At 40.1% G+C, this 16,364-nt stretch overlaps 1 protein-coding gene across 4 annotated transcripts in view; it reads right to left on the bottom strand.

Annotated features, from left to right (window-relative positions):
- Trim37 (tripartite motif containing 37) overlaps window positions 1-16,364 on the bottom strand; it is a 94,882-nt gene that overhangs the window by 25,832 nt on the left and 52,686 nt on the right. For 3 of the 4 annotated variants that reach the window (XM_048367097.1, XM_048367094.1, XM_048367095.1), the window contains exons 18-21: window positions 15,757-15,951; window positions 6,081-6,389; window positions 2,879-3,007; window positions 959-1,145 (exon numbers count right to left, since the gene is read on the bottom strand). In XM_048367097.1, the coding sequence (XP_048223054.1) occupies window positions 959-1,145; window positions 2,879-3,007; window positions 6,081-6,389; window positions 15,757-15,951 (820 nt within the window). The remainder of the gene's footprint in view (window positions 1-958; window positions 1,146-2,878; window positions 3,008-6,080; window positions 6,390-15,756; window positions 15,952-16,364) is intronic. The other variant, XM_048367098.1, reaches the window with a different exon arrangement.

Here is a 16,364-nt window from a genome sequence, read left to right as displayed (position 1 = left end):
ACAGGCTCAGGGACAGTACCCAGGCCCTGAGTTCAAGCCTCAGAACTGGCAAAAAAAGAAAAATAGAAATCTAGTTATAGCATTCATTTGAAGAGAATGTTTAATAACATCAGGCTAAGTACTAGAGAAAACAAGATAATTTCTAGTGGGCTTTTTTTTTCTTTTTCTTTTCAGTACTGTGGATTGAACACAAGGCCTCACACATGCTAAGTAAACGCTCCACCACTGGGCTCTATCACCAGTCCTTTTCTAAAAGGCTGGCCTTGAACTTGTGCTCATCCTACTTCAGCTTGCTGGATACACCACATCTTCTCCTGTGACTTTAGTACCTTTCCAATGCTGAAATTTACACTAAAAATAAAAACTTCAAGCAATTCTTTAACTATTTATGTCCCATAAGATGTTAACAAAAACCTTGTCAATTAAACTTCATTTAAAAGATATCATTTGATCAAAATGATTATGTTTCTTGGGATAGAGATTAAGTATCAACTATGATATATCCTTTCAGGAAATTCTGAGTTAAGGATATTTTCTTTCATGTTACAGAAAAGTAGTGTTGAAGTAGGATTGCTGGGAAGTCCATATAAAATATATGTGACATACCTATGACATATGTCTTTTAGCAGTGTGGAATAGATTCAAAACACACACACACACACACACACACACACACACACACACACACGATAAATCTCACAAGACAGAGTTCCCACTAGTTATACATCTTTAGTATCCTAACATGAGTGAAAATGAGTGCTAATATATTTAATGTGAACTTCTGCTATACTTCTAGATACACCAGGTCTTCTATCCCCAGCATAAAGAAGACAAAGAAAAACAGGAAAAATAACCCACTTAAGCCAATAAAATGTGTGCCCATCCAAAAAATAAACTAAGTAGAAATTAATTTTCACTTGGTGTTCATTATGACACAGAACAAAAGAACTTAATTTACCCCAAGGTGACCATTTTCCTTCTTTTCTCAACAGCAGGCAAACCATTGAAAACTGCAACCACCACAGCATTTGAGTCCAAAGCTTTACACTGACGATCTTCAGTTTTGGGCAGAATGTCCATAATGCCATGTGTCAAGGCTCGGGGAGAATTGTGCCTGTTCCCAGACTGAGAGCTGCTGGTAGAGCCTTCCGAAAAGAGGGATATTCAGAAAAAAGAAGCATCAAATAAGCATGAAAGTTCTGCTGGTGTACAAAATCTTAAAATATGCATTTGAAAACTACCCCAAACACAATTTAAAATGTATCCCAATTCTTTTGGTGTTTTTTTTTGGTTTTTTTTTTTTTGGCCAGTCCTGGGGCTTGGACTCAGGGCCTGAGCACTGTCCCTGGCTTCTTTTTTTTGCTCAAGGCTAGCACTCTGCCACTTGAGCCACAGCGCCACTTCTGGCCATTTTCTGTATATGTGGTGCTGGGGAATCGAACCCAGGGCCTCATGTATATGAGGCAGGCACTCTTGCCACTAGGCCATATCCCCAGCCCTCCCAGTCCTTTTGATACCAAGTATTTAAAAGAGTCTGGAATACACAGTCAAATGTTGTAGGTTGTTTTTTTTTCTCCTTGTGGGGGGGGGGGGGGGTGTCAGTTGTGGGGCTTGAACTCTGGGCCTAGGCACTGTCCCTGAGCTCTTCAGCTCTCTAGGCTAGTGCTCTCCCACTTGAGCTACAGCACCACTTCCAGTTTTCCAGTGGTTAATTAGAGCTATGAGTCCCATGGACTTTCCTGCCTGGGTTGGCTTTGAACCATGATCCTCAGATCTCAGCCTCCTGAGTAGCTAGTATTACAGGTGTGAGCCACTGGTACCCAGCTTGCTTGCAGTTTTTGTTTGTTTGTTTGCCAGTCATGGGGCTTGAATTCAGAGCTTAGGCACTGCCTCAGAGCTTCTTTTGCTCAAAGTTAGCACTCTACCACTTGATCCACAGAGCCACTTCTGGTTTTTTTCTGCTTATGTGGTACTGAGGAATCAAACCCAAGGCTTCATGTTTACCAGACAAGCACTGTACCACCAAGAAACGTTCCCAGCCACTGGTGGCAGTTTTTTTGGCCAGTTTTTCTTTTTTGTTGTTGTTGTTGTTTATGTGGTACTTAGGAATTGAACCCAGGGCTTCATGCATGGCAGGCAAGCACCCTACCACTAAGTCATATTCCCAGCTGTTTTCAGTTTTGTTTTGTTTTTTGGCCAGTCCTGGGGCTTGGACTCAGGGCCTGAGCACTGTCCCTGGCTTCTTTTTGCTCAAGGCTAGCACTCTGCCACTTGAGCCACAGCGCCACTTCTGGCCATTTTCTGTATATGTGGTGCTGGGGAATTGAACCCAGGGCCTCATGCATACGAGGCAAGCACTCTTGCCACTAGGCCATATCCCCAGCCATGTTTTCAGTTTTTTGAGAGTCTGTTTTAGTGTAGGATCAAAAAATTTCAATTGGCCCAATGTGGGAGGTTGGGGCAGGAGGAATGCATTTTTTTGGTGCCTTTAAAGAATGGAAGCAGGGGCTAGGAATATGGCCTAGTGGCAAGAGTGCTTGACTTGTATACATGAAGCCCTGGGTTCAATTCCCCAGCACCACATATATAGAAAATACCAGGGTTGGGAATATGGCCTAGTGGCAAGAGTGTTTGCCTCCTATACATGAACCTCTGGGATCAATTCCCCAGTACCACATATATAGAAAATGGCCAGAGGTGGTTCTGTGGCTCAAGTGGCAGAGTGCCAGTCTTGAGCAAAAAGAAGCCAGGGACAGTGCTCAGGCCCTGAATCCAAGGCCCAGGACTGGCAAAAAAAAGAATGAATGAATGAAAGATACATAATCATATTTATATACATTTGTCCACTGAAATCATGTTCTGAACCCCAGAAATTTACCTTCAGATGAGGTCTGACAGTCTCCTTTTGAACGACCATTTTCTCCAGAGTCTACTGTTCTTCGAAGTGATAGACTATCTGCTATGCTGCACCGAGCTGGCTTGGGTGAATTATTCTTTTTATGTGTGGCTGCAAAGACATGTAAAAATATTTCTGAATATGATCAATGACCATAAACCTCATTTCCTAGAAAGCAAGGAAGTTTTTCTAGTAAGGCATGATCGTAATATAAACAGAGCAAAGCCTTTCTGTCTACACTGTCCAATAAAAGCATAACACACTGTAGTACCAATTGGCTTATTTAGGGTTTTTAACAAAAATATATTTTTATTGTTGATAGGGAGAATAATCCTAACTTAGAAGACCAATTATGACCTCAAAAGAAAAGAAAAATCATACCAATCTCTTTTTTTGTTGGTCATAGGGCTTGAACTCATAACCTGTCCCTGAGTTTTTGTGCTCAAAGCTAGGACTCGACCACTTTTTGAGCCATAGCCCCACTTCCAGTTTTTAGGTGGTTAATTGGAATCTCAAACTTTCCTTCCCGGACTGGCTTTGAACTGTAATCCTCAGATTTAAGCTTCCCGAGTAGCTAAAATTACAGGCATGAGCCACTAGTGCCCAGCAATTGCACCAATCTCAATGCAACTAATATAACCCCCAAATAACTAGGAATCGTATATTACTGGTTGCAAAAAAGGATTACTGAACTAAAAATAAATCAATTATAATACTCTAGATCAAAATATTTGTGGTTAAAGCAGGAATGACAAGAAAAGGTGTAGGGGCTGGGAATATGGTGTAGTGGTAGAGTGCTTGCCTCGCATATACATGAAGCCCTGGGTTCGATTCCTCAGCACAACATATATAGAAAATGCCAGAAGTGGTGCTGTGGCTCAAGTGGTAGAGTGCTAGCTTTAAGCAAAAAAAACAAACAACAAAAAAAGCCAGGTATAGTGCTCAGGCCCTGAATTCAAGCCCTAGAATTAGCCCTTCAAAAAGAATGAACTTCATAATACATACTATAACATGGACTGAACCTTAAGCTGTGTTAAGTGGAAGAAGCTACAAACATAAAAAAAAAAAAAAGACCCATACGTATTGGCCAAGTGTGGCGGTTCAAGCCTAACACACAGGAAGCAGGAACAGGACCACTATAAATTGGAGGCCAGCCAATAGTTGCATATCTAAGACTCCGTCTCCAAAAAATAAGTTATTTTTAGAAACTGGGAGTAAAAAGGTCTTCCAAATTAAAAAAAAAAAAAGAGTCCAAAGACGATGACTACTACTAATATGTCTAAAATAAAATGTAAAGATTTTATGATTATCAGGGGAAAAGGACAGTAATGGAGAGATATTTGAAAAATATATAACAAAGGCTTTTTGCAAATGTTCACCCCAAAATTACTACTTCTTTAGGTTTGTTTTTTTTGTGGGAGGGGGGCCAGTCATGGGGGCTTGAACCCAGAGAATGGGTGCTATCCCTGAGAGCTCAAGGCCAGCACTCTAACACTTTGAGCCACAATGCCACTTCCAGTTTTTTGGTGGTAAATTGGAGATAAAAGAGTCTCATAGACTTTCCTGCCAGGACTGGCTTCGATCCTCAGATGTCAGCCTCCTGAATAGCTAAGATTACAGGCATGAGCCACCAGCTAGCTACCTGGCAGTTACTTTAGGTTTTAATATACCATTAGTTTGAACACTAGGTGGCGTTGGGTAACTTTTCATATTTTTACTGTCCTATTCTATATCTTCTTATATTAATGTGTCCTATTATTACTTATCTTTCATGAAAGTGCCTTAAAAAAATTCTATGGTTGGGTAACGGTAGCTCATGCCTGTAACCCTAGCTACTCAGGAGGCTGAGATCTGAGGATCGCAGTTCAAAGCCAGCCCATGCAGGAAAGTCCATGAGACTCTTAGATCCAATTAAACACCAGAAAACTGGAAGTGGTACTGTGGCTCAAGTGGTAGAGTGCCAGACTTGAGCTGAACAGCTCAAGGGCAATGCCCAGGCCCAGAGTTCAAGCCCCATGACTGACCCCTACTCCCCCCACCGCCAATTTTTTTTGATGTATTTTGCAATCCCTCTCTAACCCATCTCCATTTGAAAATTCCCAACATATCTTCATGTATTTACACTTTTTGGGGGGGGGGGGGCTTGAACTCTGGGCCACTGTGCTGTCCCTGAACTCTTCAGCTCAAGGCTAGCAGTCTACCACTTGAGCCACAGTGCTACTTCTGGCTTTCTGGTGGTTAGAGATAAAAGTCTCACAAACTTTCCTGCCCAGGCTGGCTTTGAACTGCAATCCTCAGATCTCAGCCACCTGAGTAGCTATTATTACAGGCATGAGCCACCAGGGTCTGGCTCCCTACACTTTTTTTTTTTTTTGGCCAGTCCTGGGCCTTGGACTCAGGGCCTGAGCACTGTCCCTGGCTTCTTCCCGCTCAAGGCTAGCACTCTGCCACTTGAGCCACAGCGCCGCTTCTGGCCGTTTTCTGTATATGTGGTGCTGGGGAATCGAACCTAGGGCCTCGTGTATCCGAGGCAGGCACTCTTGCCACTAGGCTATATCCCCAGCCCACTTTTTTTTTTTTTTTTAAAGGAACTGTCCTATAGCTTTTTTTTCCCCCCCTTTGGTACAAAGGTAGCACTCTACATTTAAATCACAGCTCTGCTTCTGGCTTTTTTGATGCATAATTAGAAATAAGAGTCTCATAGACTTTCCTGCCTGGGCTGGCTTCAAACTGTAATCCTCAGATTTTAGCCTCCTGAATAGCTAGGATTACAGGCATAAGCCTCCAGGGTCCAGCACACATTATATTTCCTTTTCGGGGGGGTGGGGGGGACAGTACCAGGGTTTGAACTCAGAGCCTCTCACTTACTGAACAAGAGTTCTATACATACCCCCAACATTTATTTACACGTTATAATAATGCTCAGTTCTTATTACTACAATGCAAGACCATAAAGTTAATGATTCTGTTATTGATTGCCTAGTACAGAATAATCAAGAGGTGTTTACTATATAATAGAAAATATTAGAATCAATTCTGGATGGGATAAAAAAAAAAGACTACCTATATTTGTTGCCTTAACTCATTGATACAAATGTTTACAGATTTTTATCATGAAAATAATCAGCCATGTAACTTCAAATAGCAGATGAGGAAATGATCATAATAGGAATGTATCACTTACGGGTTCGCATGTAACAACTGGCAACTGATGACTTTGCCAAGAGCTCCATTCCCAAATCTTGCAGTCTGCCAGAGCTTTCAGCTCCACATGCAGCAAGAGCTGTCTGGTCAGCAGAAAAAAGGTTCATCTGCATATCTCCAGAAGCAATGTTGCTGGTTTTTATTTCTGAAAGTGTATTCTTTACATCTGTTTTCATACATCTAACTTCAGCCATTTGAGTTTTGAGTCTTTTTAGCATCTTTAAGTCAGAGGGCACTCGCCACATTGCCTGCTGCTTCCTTTGGTCTTTGTCTTTCCGAGAAAATGATGCTTCAGAGAGAAAGTGACAAGTATCTTAATAAACTAAGGTGCTATAGATAGTACTAACAACAACAAAAATACATTAAGTTCCATTAAAGAAAATGAAGATAGACACAAGCATCCTAACTTTATTCACGATTTCAACTTAACTCTTAAGTCACATAATAATCACTTTGAGTTGTACTCCCCGGCCCCCAGTCCTGGGGTTTGAACTCAGGGACTGAGCACTGTCCCTGGCTTCTTTTTTGCTCAAGGCTAGCACTCTACCACTTGAGCCACAGCGTCACTTCCAGCTTTTTCTACATATATGGTGCTGAGGAATCGAATCCAGGGCTTCATGTATGTGAGGCAAGTACTCTACCACTAGGCCATATTTCCAGCCCCTATACTCTTAATTATAAAATCAAAGAGTGATCTAGCCAAGCACCAGTGGATCACAACTGTGTTCCTAGCTACTTAGGAAGCTGAGATCTGAGGACTGAGGTTTGAAGATACCTTGGCAGAAGAGTCTATAAGACTCTCATCTCCAATTAACCACTAAAAAGCCAGAAGTAGACGTGTGGCTCAAGAGGAAGAGTGCCAGCCTTCAGCAAAAAAAGCCAACTAAAAGCATGTGGCCCTGAGTTTAAGATGGGCACCTAACAAACAAACAAATACAACTAAGATAAGCCTGATCTGTTGCTGAAGGCCTTTTCTTTACACTTCTCCACTTTTTACAGGTTTTCTATAGCTTTTACATTCACAATTTATTTTTATTTATATATTTGCTTTTTTTTTGTGGTAGAGTGCTAGCCTTGAGCTTTTAAAAAAGAAGCCAGGGACAGTGCTCAGGCCTGGAGTCCAAGCCCCAGGACTGGCAAAAAATAAATAAATAAATAAGCTGAGGGATGGAGCCCAGACCCTGAATTCAAGCCCCAGGAGCAGCACACAAACAAAAAACTAAACAAAACAAACAAAAGTTGCTTTGTTAACCTCTAAGATGCATCAATTAAGTACCATAGAACATCATAAAGGAAGGAAGAGTTTCTACTCATTGAATCTCTTATTATTTTTTTGCCTATCCTGGGTCTTTAACTCTGGGCCTGGATGCTGCCCCTGAGCAACTTTTGCTCAAGGCTAACATTCTACCAATTGAGCCACTGAGCCACTTCTGGCTTTTTTTCTGTGATTAATTGGGGATAAGAGTTTCATGGGTTTTCCTATCCAGGCTGGCTTCAAACTGTGTTCCTCAGATCTCCTCAGTAGCTAGAACTACAGGTGTGAGCCACTGGCACCCGCCTACTCACTGAATCTTTACAATCACTGAAGTGACAGTATTTTTCCACCTCAAAATATTTTTCCCCCAGAGGTGGGAATGTGGCTTAGTGGTAGAGTGCTTGCCTCACATTGGCATGAAGTCCTGGGCTCATTTCCTCAGTACCACATAAGCAGAAAATGCCGGAAGTGGCACTGTGGCTCAAGTGGTAGACTACTAACTTTGAACACAGGCTTAGGGACAGAGCCCAGGCCCTGAGTTCAAGCCCCAGGACTGGCAAAAACAATTTTCCCCTCAAAGTAGTTTTTAAAATGTCTTCTCCCCTTACTCAAATATTAAAAAGAGACGAATAAGCAAGGAAAATATACATTGCTACTACAGGAAAGGAAAAATGAAGTAAATGTTTTGGAAGTCATGCCAGGCACCAACATGGTATGGTCTGTAGTCTCAGCCAAACAGGAGGTTAAGGCAGTAAGACCATTTGAGCCTAGGATTTCAAGACCAGACTGCAACATAGTAATACTCTTTCTAAAAATAAACAAATCCATTATAAGTGACTTAAAGCAAAAAGAACCAAGCTGGCTACACATCACAGGAGGTTGTATCACAAGTTCAAGTCAAGCCTGGGCTATATAGTAAATCCTGCCTTTAAAAAAGTAAAAAAACAAAAATCACAACAAAATGAATCAAGCCAAAGTTAGCAATAAAAATGAAACAAAACTAGGGTACAAGAGATACCTATTAGATAGCAAGCAATGTGTGTGTGTGTGTGTGTCTATACTGAGGGATTTGAAGTTAGGGTTTCACATTCACTCAGCTTGTGTCCTACCACTTCAGCCTGGACTCCAGGCCTTGAACCATGATGATCTGGATCTCAGCCTCCTAAGTAGCTAGGTGTAGGTGTAAGTAATCAGTCTCTACTACTGGAAATAACAGGTGACCCTGCTTAGGTAGGCAATTAGAGGATGCCCACAAAAAGACACTGTGGTATGTCTAGTAGCCATTCCCCACCCCACCCCCAAGGCAACCTAGGTTGTGTTCAGATATCAGGTGGGTATCAGTGTGCTCTGGAAGTCAAGACCTCTTTTCTTTACAGGGTATATGATCCATGGCTAATTTTATTCTTCTATGTCAATGTTTAGGGTTACACATGACCCAGTTCTAGTCAAGTCTTTTGGGGTACCTCGGGAACAAGATTTTCTTTCCTGATGAGGAGACTTTACTGTGTTCATTTATTTAACAGTAATCTGCCATTAAAAAAATATTAAGTCAATCAGTCTTTCCATATCAATCCTACTACTCCTACTATATTTCCTTTACAAGAAGCCACAGAAAGGTTACATGACATATTCAAGGTAACACAGCTAGTAAGTAGACAAATCTGAATTCACACCTAGGCTTCTACCTCCAGAGCAAGTAATCCTGATATTATTTTTTATTTTTGCCAGTCCTGGGCCTTCGACTCAGGGCCTGAGCACTGTCCCTGGCTTCTTTTTGCTCAAGGCTAGCACTCTACCACTTGAGCTACAGAACCACTTCTGGACATTTTCTGTATGTGTGGTGCTGGGGAATTGAACCCAGGGCTTCATGTATACAAGGCAAGCACTCTTGCCACTAGGCCATATCCTCAGCCCTCTGATACTAAAATTTTTGTTTGACAAGATTATAAGAGGTCTCTTTGATGCCCAGTCCTTTCTCTTTGCTAATAAATGCATGACACCTACAACTGTGGCAGCTACCTTGTTATCATGAAAGAGTCAAAAGTATCCCAGGAAGACCATTCAGTGCCTTATTTGATGAACCTGGAATAGACTTCCTTCAAAACTAACACAGATGATAACTAAGTTCAATTACATAGCATTTTGTTAGTTGAAATGTTTTCACAACAGAAAACTCAAAAATTTTAGAATGAATTGGATCTAAGACCTTACAGTAGATGAGTACTTTTCTATGTTATTGACTTCTGAGTAACAACTGTTTGTGCAATGAGAAATAAGAAAGGGTACACAGTGCCCACCCAACACTCTCCACCAAGATGCAGGGGGTTTTCTACAGTTTAAATCAGCTATGATTATCTACCTATCATCTTCACATTGCATTCTAAAGCATTTATAAAAGTACTAGCATGGCACATAGGGTCCTACATTATCTAATTCTACCTTATCTGTCAGTGGTTTTATCTTCTATCTCTGTTCCAAATATACCTCCATCTTTTGGAGTTACAGATAGTTTCCTTTATCCAAAAATACTTGAGATTAGAAGTGTTCCAGATTTTGGAATTTTCAGATTTTGGAATATAAGCTTGCACAAACTTTACCAGTTGACATGATTCATCTAAAACACTGAGATCTGAAAATACTCTAAAATCCAAATTAATATGAATATGTCAGTGCTCAAAAAGTTTTGGATTTTGGAGCATCTCAGAATTTGAATTTCAGGATGTTCGACATGTACTTGCAACTGTTTCTAATTGATGGGCCACGTTCTATATCACACTTCCTTTCTTTTTATATATTCTATTCATTTTCTTCTCTATCAACTCAGACTCATCAGATATAACCTGGAATGTTGTATCAGTGTTGAATATGATGTTAAACTCAACTGACTATCTCTTTACTCATATTCTTATTTAAATTTGTATAGTGTACAGATTATACTTATGCTTTTGAATTTATGCTACAGTAGGAAAAATAGTCTACAAACAACTTAAGAGTGGAGGTTAGATGTTAGTGATCTTTATAAAAATACCAAAATATTTGCTAAATAAAACCTGTATGGCTCCCTTTTCCCAGTCTACATCTACATGGAAAAGATGAAAATCACCTTAATACACACAGTGTATTTTAACTAGTGGCTGACAAGAATGAGACAGAATGACAGTGGGTGTAAGAATATGAAAATCTTGGGCTGGGAATGTGGCTTAGTGGTAGAGTGCTTGCCTAGCATGCATGAAACCCTGGGTTCGATTTCTCAGCACCACATAAACAGAAAAAGCCAGAAGTGGGTGCTGTGGCTCAAGTGGTAGAGTGCTAGCCTAGAGCAAAAAGAAGCCGGGGTAGTGCTCAGGCTGTGAGTTCAAGCCCCAGGACTGGCAAATTAATTAAATAGAAAGAATATGAAAATCTCAAGTTGAAAAACACAAAAAGACTTTAAACTCCCATGATCTAATTTGTCAATAGATACAGAACTGTTTGTCTATCCATCCATCTCCCTGACATACTCACATACTTACTCATTTAACATATTTGCTAGGGAAGTGCTCTACTACTGAGCCATGATCTCAGCCCACCAAACCTGTTTTAAATGCAAAGTACTATACTGGGCAGTAGATAATATGAACAAAGGACAAACCCTCAAGCTGAGCACTGTAGCTCCTGCCTATAATCCTAGATAAACAAAAGGCTGAGATTTGAGGGTCACTGTTTAAAGCCAGCCCAGGCAGGAAAGTCTGAGATACTTCTGGTTAGTTGTGGGGCTTGAACTGTCTCTCTGTCTCTGAGCTGGTTTTTGGCTTAGGGCTAGTGCTTTACCACTTTGAGCCACTACACCACTTCCATTTGTTGGGTACTTATTTGTATGTAGGTAAGAGTCTCACAAACTTTTGTGCCTGGTCTGGCTTTGAATCACAATCTTCCTCAGATCTCAGTCTTCTGAGAAGACAGGATGACAAGCATGAGCCGCCAATGCCCAGGGAGACTCCAATTCACCACCAAAAAAGCTCTATGACAGGCACAAAACCAAAAACATCTTAATTACATGTTGCCTACAATAATGTGTTCCTTAAAAGTTGAATACACCCTCCTCTTTTCTTTCTTTCTTTTTGTCAATCCTGGGGCTTAGACTCAGGGTCTGAGCACTGTCCCTGGCTTCTTTTTGCTCAAGGCTAGCACACTGCCACTTGAGCCACTTCTGGCTGTTTTCTGTATATGTGGTGCTGGGGAAATGAACCCAGGGCTTCATGTATATGAGGCAAGCACTCTTGCCACTAGGCCATATCCCCAGGCCCCACCCTCCTCTTTTCTCAAGTTAGAATACAACTTGAGCCCTGTACATGCAAAGTACACATTCTACCAGGAGCTTATTCCCGTAGGTTGAGAAGAACCTTTTATTTTTGCTGGTACCAGGACTTCAACTCAGGGCTTCATCTCTCAATAAGCTTTTCTTGCTCATAGCTGGCGTTCTACCATTTGAGTCAATACCTCTAATCCCTGTAGGATTTTAATGTAAAACAAAATTCTGGCCAGGTGCTAATGGCTCCTACCTATGATCCTAGCTACTAAGGAGGCTGAGATCTGAGGAGCATCATGGTTTGAAGCAAACCAGGGCATCAAAGTCCATAAAACGCTTATCTCCAATTAACCACCAGAAAACAGAAGCAGCACTGTGACTCAAAGTGGTAGAGCTCTATCTAGCTCAAGGACAGCACTCAAGCCCTGAGTTCAAGCCCCAAGACCACCACCAACAACAAAAATATTCTGTAGACCTTACCCTAGCATAATGTATTTTTAAGCATAAGAATGAGAAATACATACATATATATTTCCCCTCTCATACCAAGAACTATTAAAATAAAGCCCTAAAACAGTACCCTGATTAAACTCTCATTTCTTATATTGTTTTCTTGGCAATGTCAGCTTTCTAATACAGTCAAACCATGTCTACAATGCAACATTAACTCCCTAGTTACTGACAACTATGAATAAATTCCTCAGGCTAATATATGAGGATTTCCACAGATAAAGACTCAATTTCCTAGATCCACTTAGCCCTACATGAATCCTAAAATCTAGCTCAACTAGCTTACCTGAAATATTTGATATGTTTAGAGCCTAGGGGTTAAGAAATGGATTAGAACTCTGATACAATACAGATGTAGATTAACTATGTTGAAATAATGAATACACAAACAAAACAGAGTATGGTGCAAGCAAGTATTTCTTGGAAGTTGGATCTTTCTTTCTGCCAGTTGTAGTGCTTGAACTCAGGGCTTGGGCCTTATTCTTGAGTTTTTGTGCTCAAGGCTACTTAATTTGCCATTTAAGCCACAGTACTATTTCTGGTTTTTTGGTGGCTAATTAAGAGTTTCAGTGACTGTCCTGTCCAGGCTGTCTTTGAACTTTGATCCTTAGAGCTCAGCCTCCTGAGTAGTTAAGACTACAGGTATGAGTTTACCCTTGGCAACACTAGTTTTTAATATCTTCTCATAGATAGGTTATTTTCATCTGGCTTCCAAGATTTTTGTTGTTTTTCTCCCTTCTTCCTCATACTCAGTAAAAATAGATGTTTATCAGGACCATATCCCTCACTTTCTTAAAAATATTCTTAAAACTCTTTTATAATCTCATTCCTTTAGTTTTAATTATCCAGCATCACCTTCAGGAAAATAAATGCCTCCAGTTCTTAATTCTTAAACTATTTACTAGGCCTCTTTGGTAGCCTCTTTGATTTGTCTAATTCAAGCTCAAGATCTGCTTTTCCTTTCTAATTTTCCCCCAAACCTCCTCAGTATTCTATATTTGAAACTCAGCTAATCTCATTTCAATATTTATTTTACACAGAAAACTATTTAAAAAATAAATCTTATTATTTGTATATTCTGCATTCTTTACTAAGGACATTATTTTTAAAAATATGATGTTACCTATTTACTAAACTTACCATTAAAACTGTTCTTCATGTGATTCACATGTCTACTGCATCATCAAAACTTACCTGTTTCACTAAACTTTTGCAAAAAAACACCAATTGTAATTTAAACAAAATGTTATATACAAATGTACATGAACCATGAATAAAAAACAACTAATCCATAACCTGGCTAAAGACAAACATTCAAGCTCAAGGGCCCAAGTACCAGGACGTATACTTTAAGAAATAAGTGGCCAAGTCAGGTGCCAGTGGCTCACACCTATAATCCTAGCTACTCAGGAGGCTGAGATCTGAGGATCACAATTGGAAGCCAGGCAGGCAGGAAAGTCTGCGAGACTCTTACCTCCAATAAACTGCTTGGAAAAAGCTAGTCGTGGGGCTATGGCTTAAGTGGTAGAGTGTTAGCCTTGAGCACAGACACTCAAGGACAGTACCCAGGCCCAGAGTGCAAGCCCAGGAATGGCAAAAAAAAAAAAAAAAAGTTAAGTGGCCAAAATAATTCTGCTCTAATCCTTACCAGCAGCTCTAGCTCTGTATTTTCTATACATAGGTTCAGCCTGAGATCTTGTCTGAGAAATTCTGCTGGTTGATAGCAGCATTAAAACAACTCTCCACAGGAATTTGCTTTACATAATAAACAGTACTACTGCTTAAGAAGGCAAGGGGAGCGTAGCTTCAGAGATAAGGGCTTGCCTAACATGCACAAGGTCCTGAGTAACACACACACATACACACACACACACACACACACACACACACACTGAATACATTTTATGATATTTTACCAAGATATTTCAATAAAGGATAAAGTAGTCTGAAATGCTTTGCCATTTATAGTGTCTTTAATTGACAGTCTAATCTATTTCAGGTACAGTTGTCCTTTTTGTGATTGGACTTATAAATTTCTCAGGTCTAACTTCTAAGTAGAGCTCTAAAGTAAACATGGAAAAATATTGCTTACTCATGCTTTATTTGATTAAAAATGTATACCAACAAGCAGCAGGCAAGAAATATATCCTCCAACAAAAAGTATTTTCTTTTCCCCGTCCTGGGGCTTGAACTCAGGGCCTGAGCACTGTCCTGGGCTTCTTTTTGCTCAAGGCTAGTACTCTACCACTTGAGCCATAGCACCACTTCTGGCTTTTTCTGTATATGTGGTGCTGAAGAATCAAACCCAAGGCTTCATGCATGCTAGGCAAGCACTCTACCACTAGGCCACATTCCCAGTCCTCCAAAAAGTATTTTTGACAGCATTTCAATATTAACAATGGTTGCTTTATTATCATCCCTATCCCCCAAATGGTATACTGAGGATCAAACTCAAGGACTCATGTATGCCAGGCAAACAATCTTACCACTGAGCTATACCTCTATTCCCTAAAAAAATGGATTTAAAAATAAATTCATCTTTTAATGGTAAATCACTGGCTATATAACTATCCCTGACAGTGTCAAAAAGCCCAAATTTGACTTTACAAATCTCCCTGTTACTATATAACAAAACAAGTGTAATTTATCATAACAAATAACCTTTGCATATAAATAATGATAGCAATTGGTATACATTTTAAATCTATTAAATACCACAGCATGAGTAAACAATCTTTTTTCAACGTTCAATTCAGACAGAAGTCCACTTTAGAAGTCAGATCCATTTATGAAGATAAAATGTAGTTCATATGGACCAAATTATCAATTAGGCACAATGTAAATGGCAAATCATTTAACAACTTTATCAGGTTTTGAGATTCGGTTTTGTATTTTAGTACTAGTCCTGGGGCTTGAATTAAGAGTTTGGGAGCTGTCCTTTAACTGTTTCACTCAAGGCCACTTGAGCCACAGCTCCACTTTTGGCTTTTTAGTGGTTCGTCAAAGGTAAGAATTTCACTGACTTTCCTGCCTGGGCTGGCTTTGAACTGCAATCCTCAGATCTCAGCCTCTTGAGTAACTAGCATTATAGGCATGAGCCACTGGTGCCCAGCAAGTTTTTGTTTATTTTCATATTTTTGGTGGTCTGAAGAACCTAGAGCAGTATGCAGGCCAGGCAAATCCCACTCCTAAACCTTGTCTCTCTTTTTTATGTTTTTGTTAGTACTCGGGGCTAAACCCTGTGCATGCTAGACAAGCATTCTACCAATTGAACAATTTACCCAGTCTCCTAAAACCTTCTTAAAGGAAATTTGTTTTTGACCTTGTACCTTTGAGCAGTAACAACAAAATATTAATATGAGCACTCAGGGTCTTGCTCAGTGGCAAAGGGTTTGTGTAGCATGCACCAGCCCCTAAATTCAGTGCTCAGCACTGCAGGGGAGAAAGAAGCTGATATGTCACTCTAATACAATGAAAAATTAATTTCCTACAGAAATATACTATGATCAATACATAGATGAAATGCTTGGATGGAAATTCAACAGTTCTCTTAGAGAACCACAGGGGGAAAAAAGAGAGAAAATAATATTGTTACTATTTTACCTGTGGGCTGCAAAAGTGAAGCAGGTGGGCGAGGCTGTAAGCCCCACAAGTTTTCCATACTGCTCCGGTCCTTAAGGTCCAATAAATGTATTAAGATTAAAGGATCAATGTCTAATAAACTACCGGTAGCAGCAGAGCATAAATGTGCTCTTCTTGACATTCTGCTACTGGCACCCACATAGCCATGGGTACTACCTGCAAAAGAAATAAAGATGTAGAAAGTATATTGTATATGCTTGCACAAATTTAAGCATGCATAAATGAAAAAAAATGAGTTAACACTTGACGTAGTAGTCTACACATCTATCTCTTAGGAGTTCATGTTCATGATGAAACACACAAAGAAACCAGACTACGAGACAGATGTACAGCACAACCTCATTAGCATCCAGAACTCAAGAGCAATGATCAAATCTATCCAGAGCCTTAGCAATACATTACAGAAAGCAGTTAGCTATTTGCTGCTTCTTGCTGTTCTTCTAGACTACTATTTTCACTACTGAACTAAAAGCCTTCCTTTGTGGATTGTATACTTTAGCTACTCCCTGGCCTTTGTGCTTACTGTTTGTGCTTCCTGAACAGACATCAATGGCTTTACCATCTATTTC

This window comes from Perognathus longimembris, chromosome 17, assembly GCF_023159225.1.
Source record: "Perognathus longimembris pacificus isolate PPM17 chromosome 17, ASM2315922v1, whole genome shotgun sequence".
NCBI classification, from domain to species: domain Eukaryota; kingdom Metazoa; phylum Chordata; class Mammalia; order Rodentia; family Heteromyidae; genus Perognathus; species Perognathus longimembris.
This window is presented reverse-complemented; position numbering and strand designations above follow the sequence as displayed.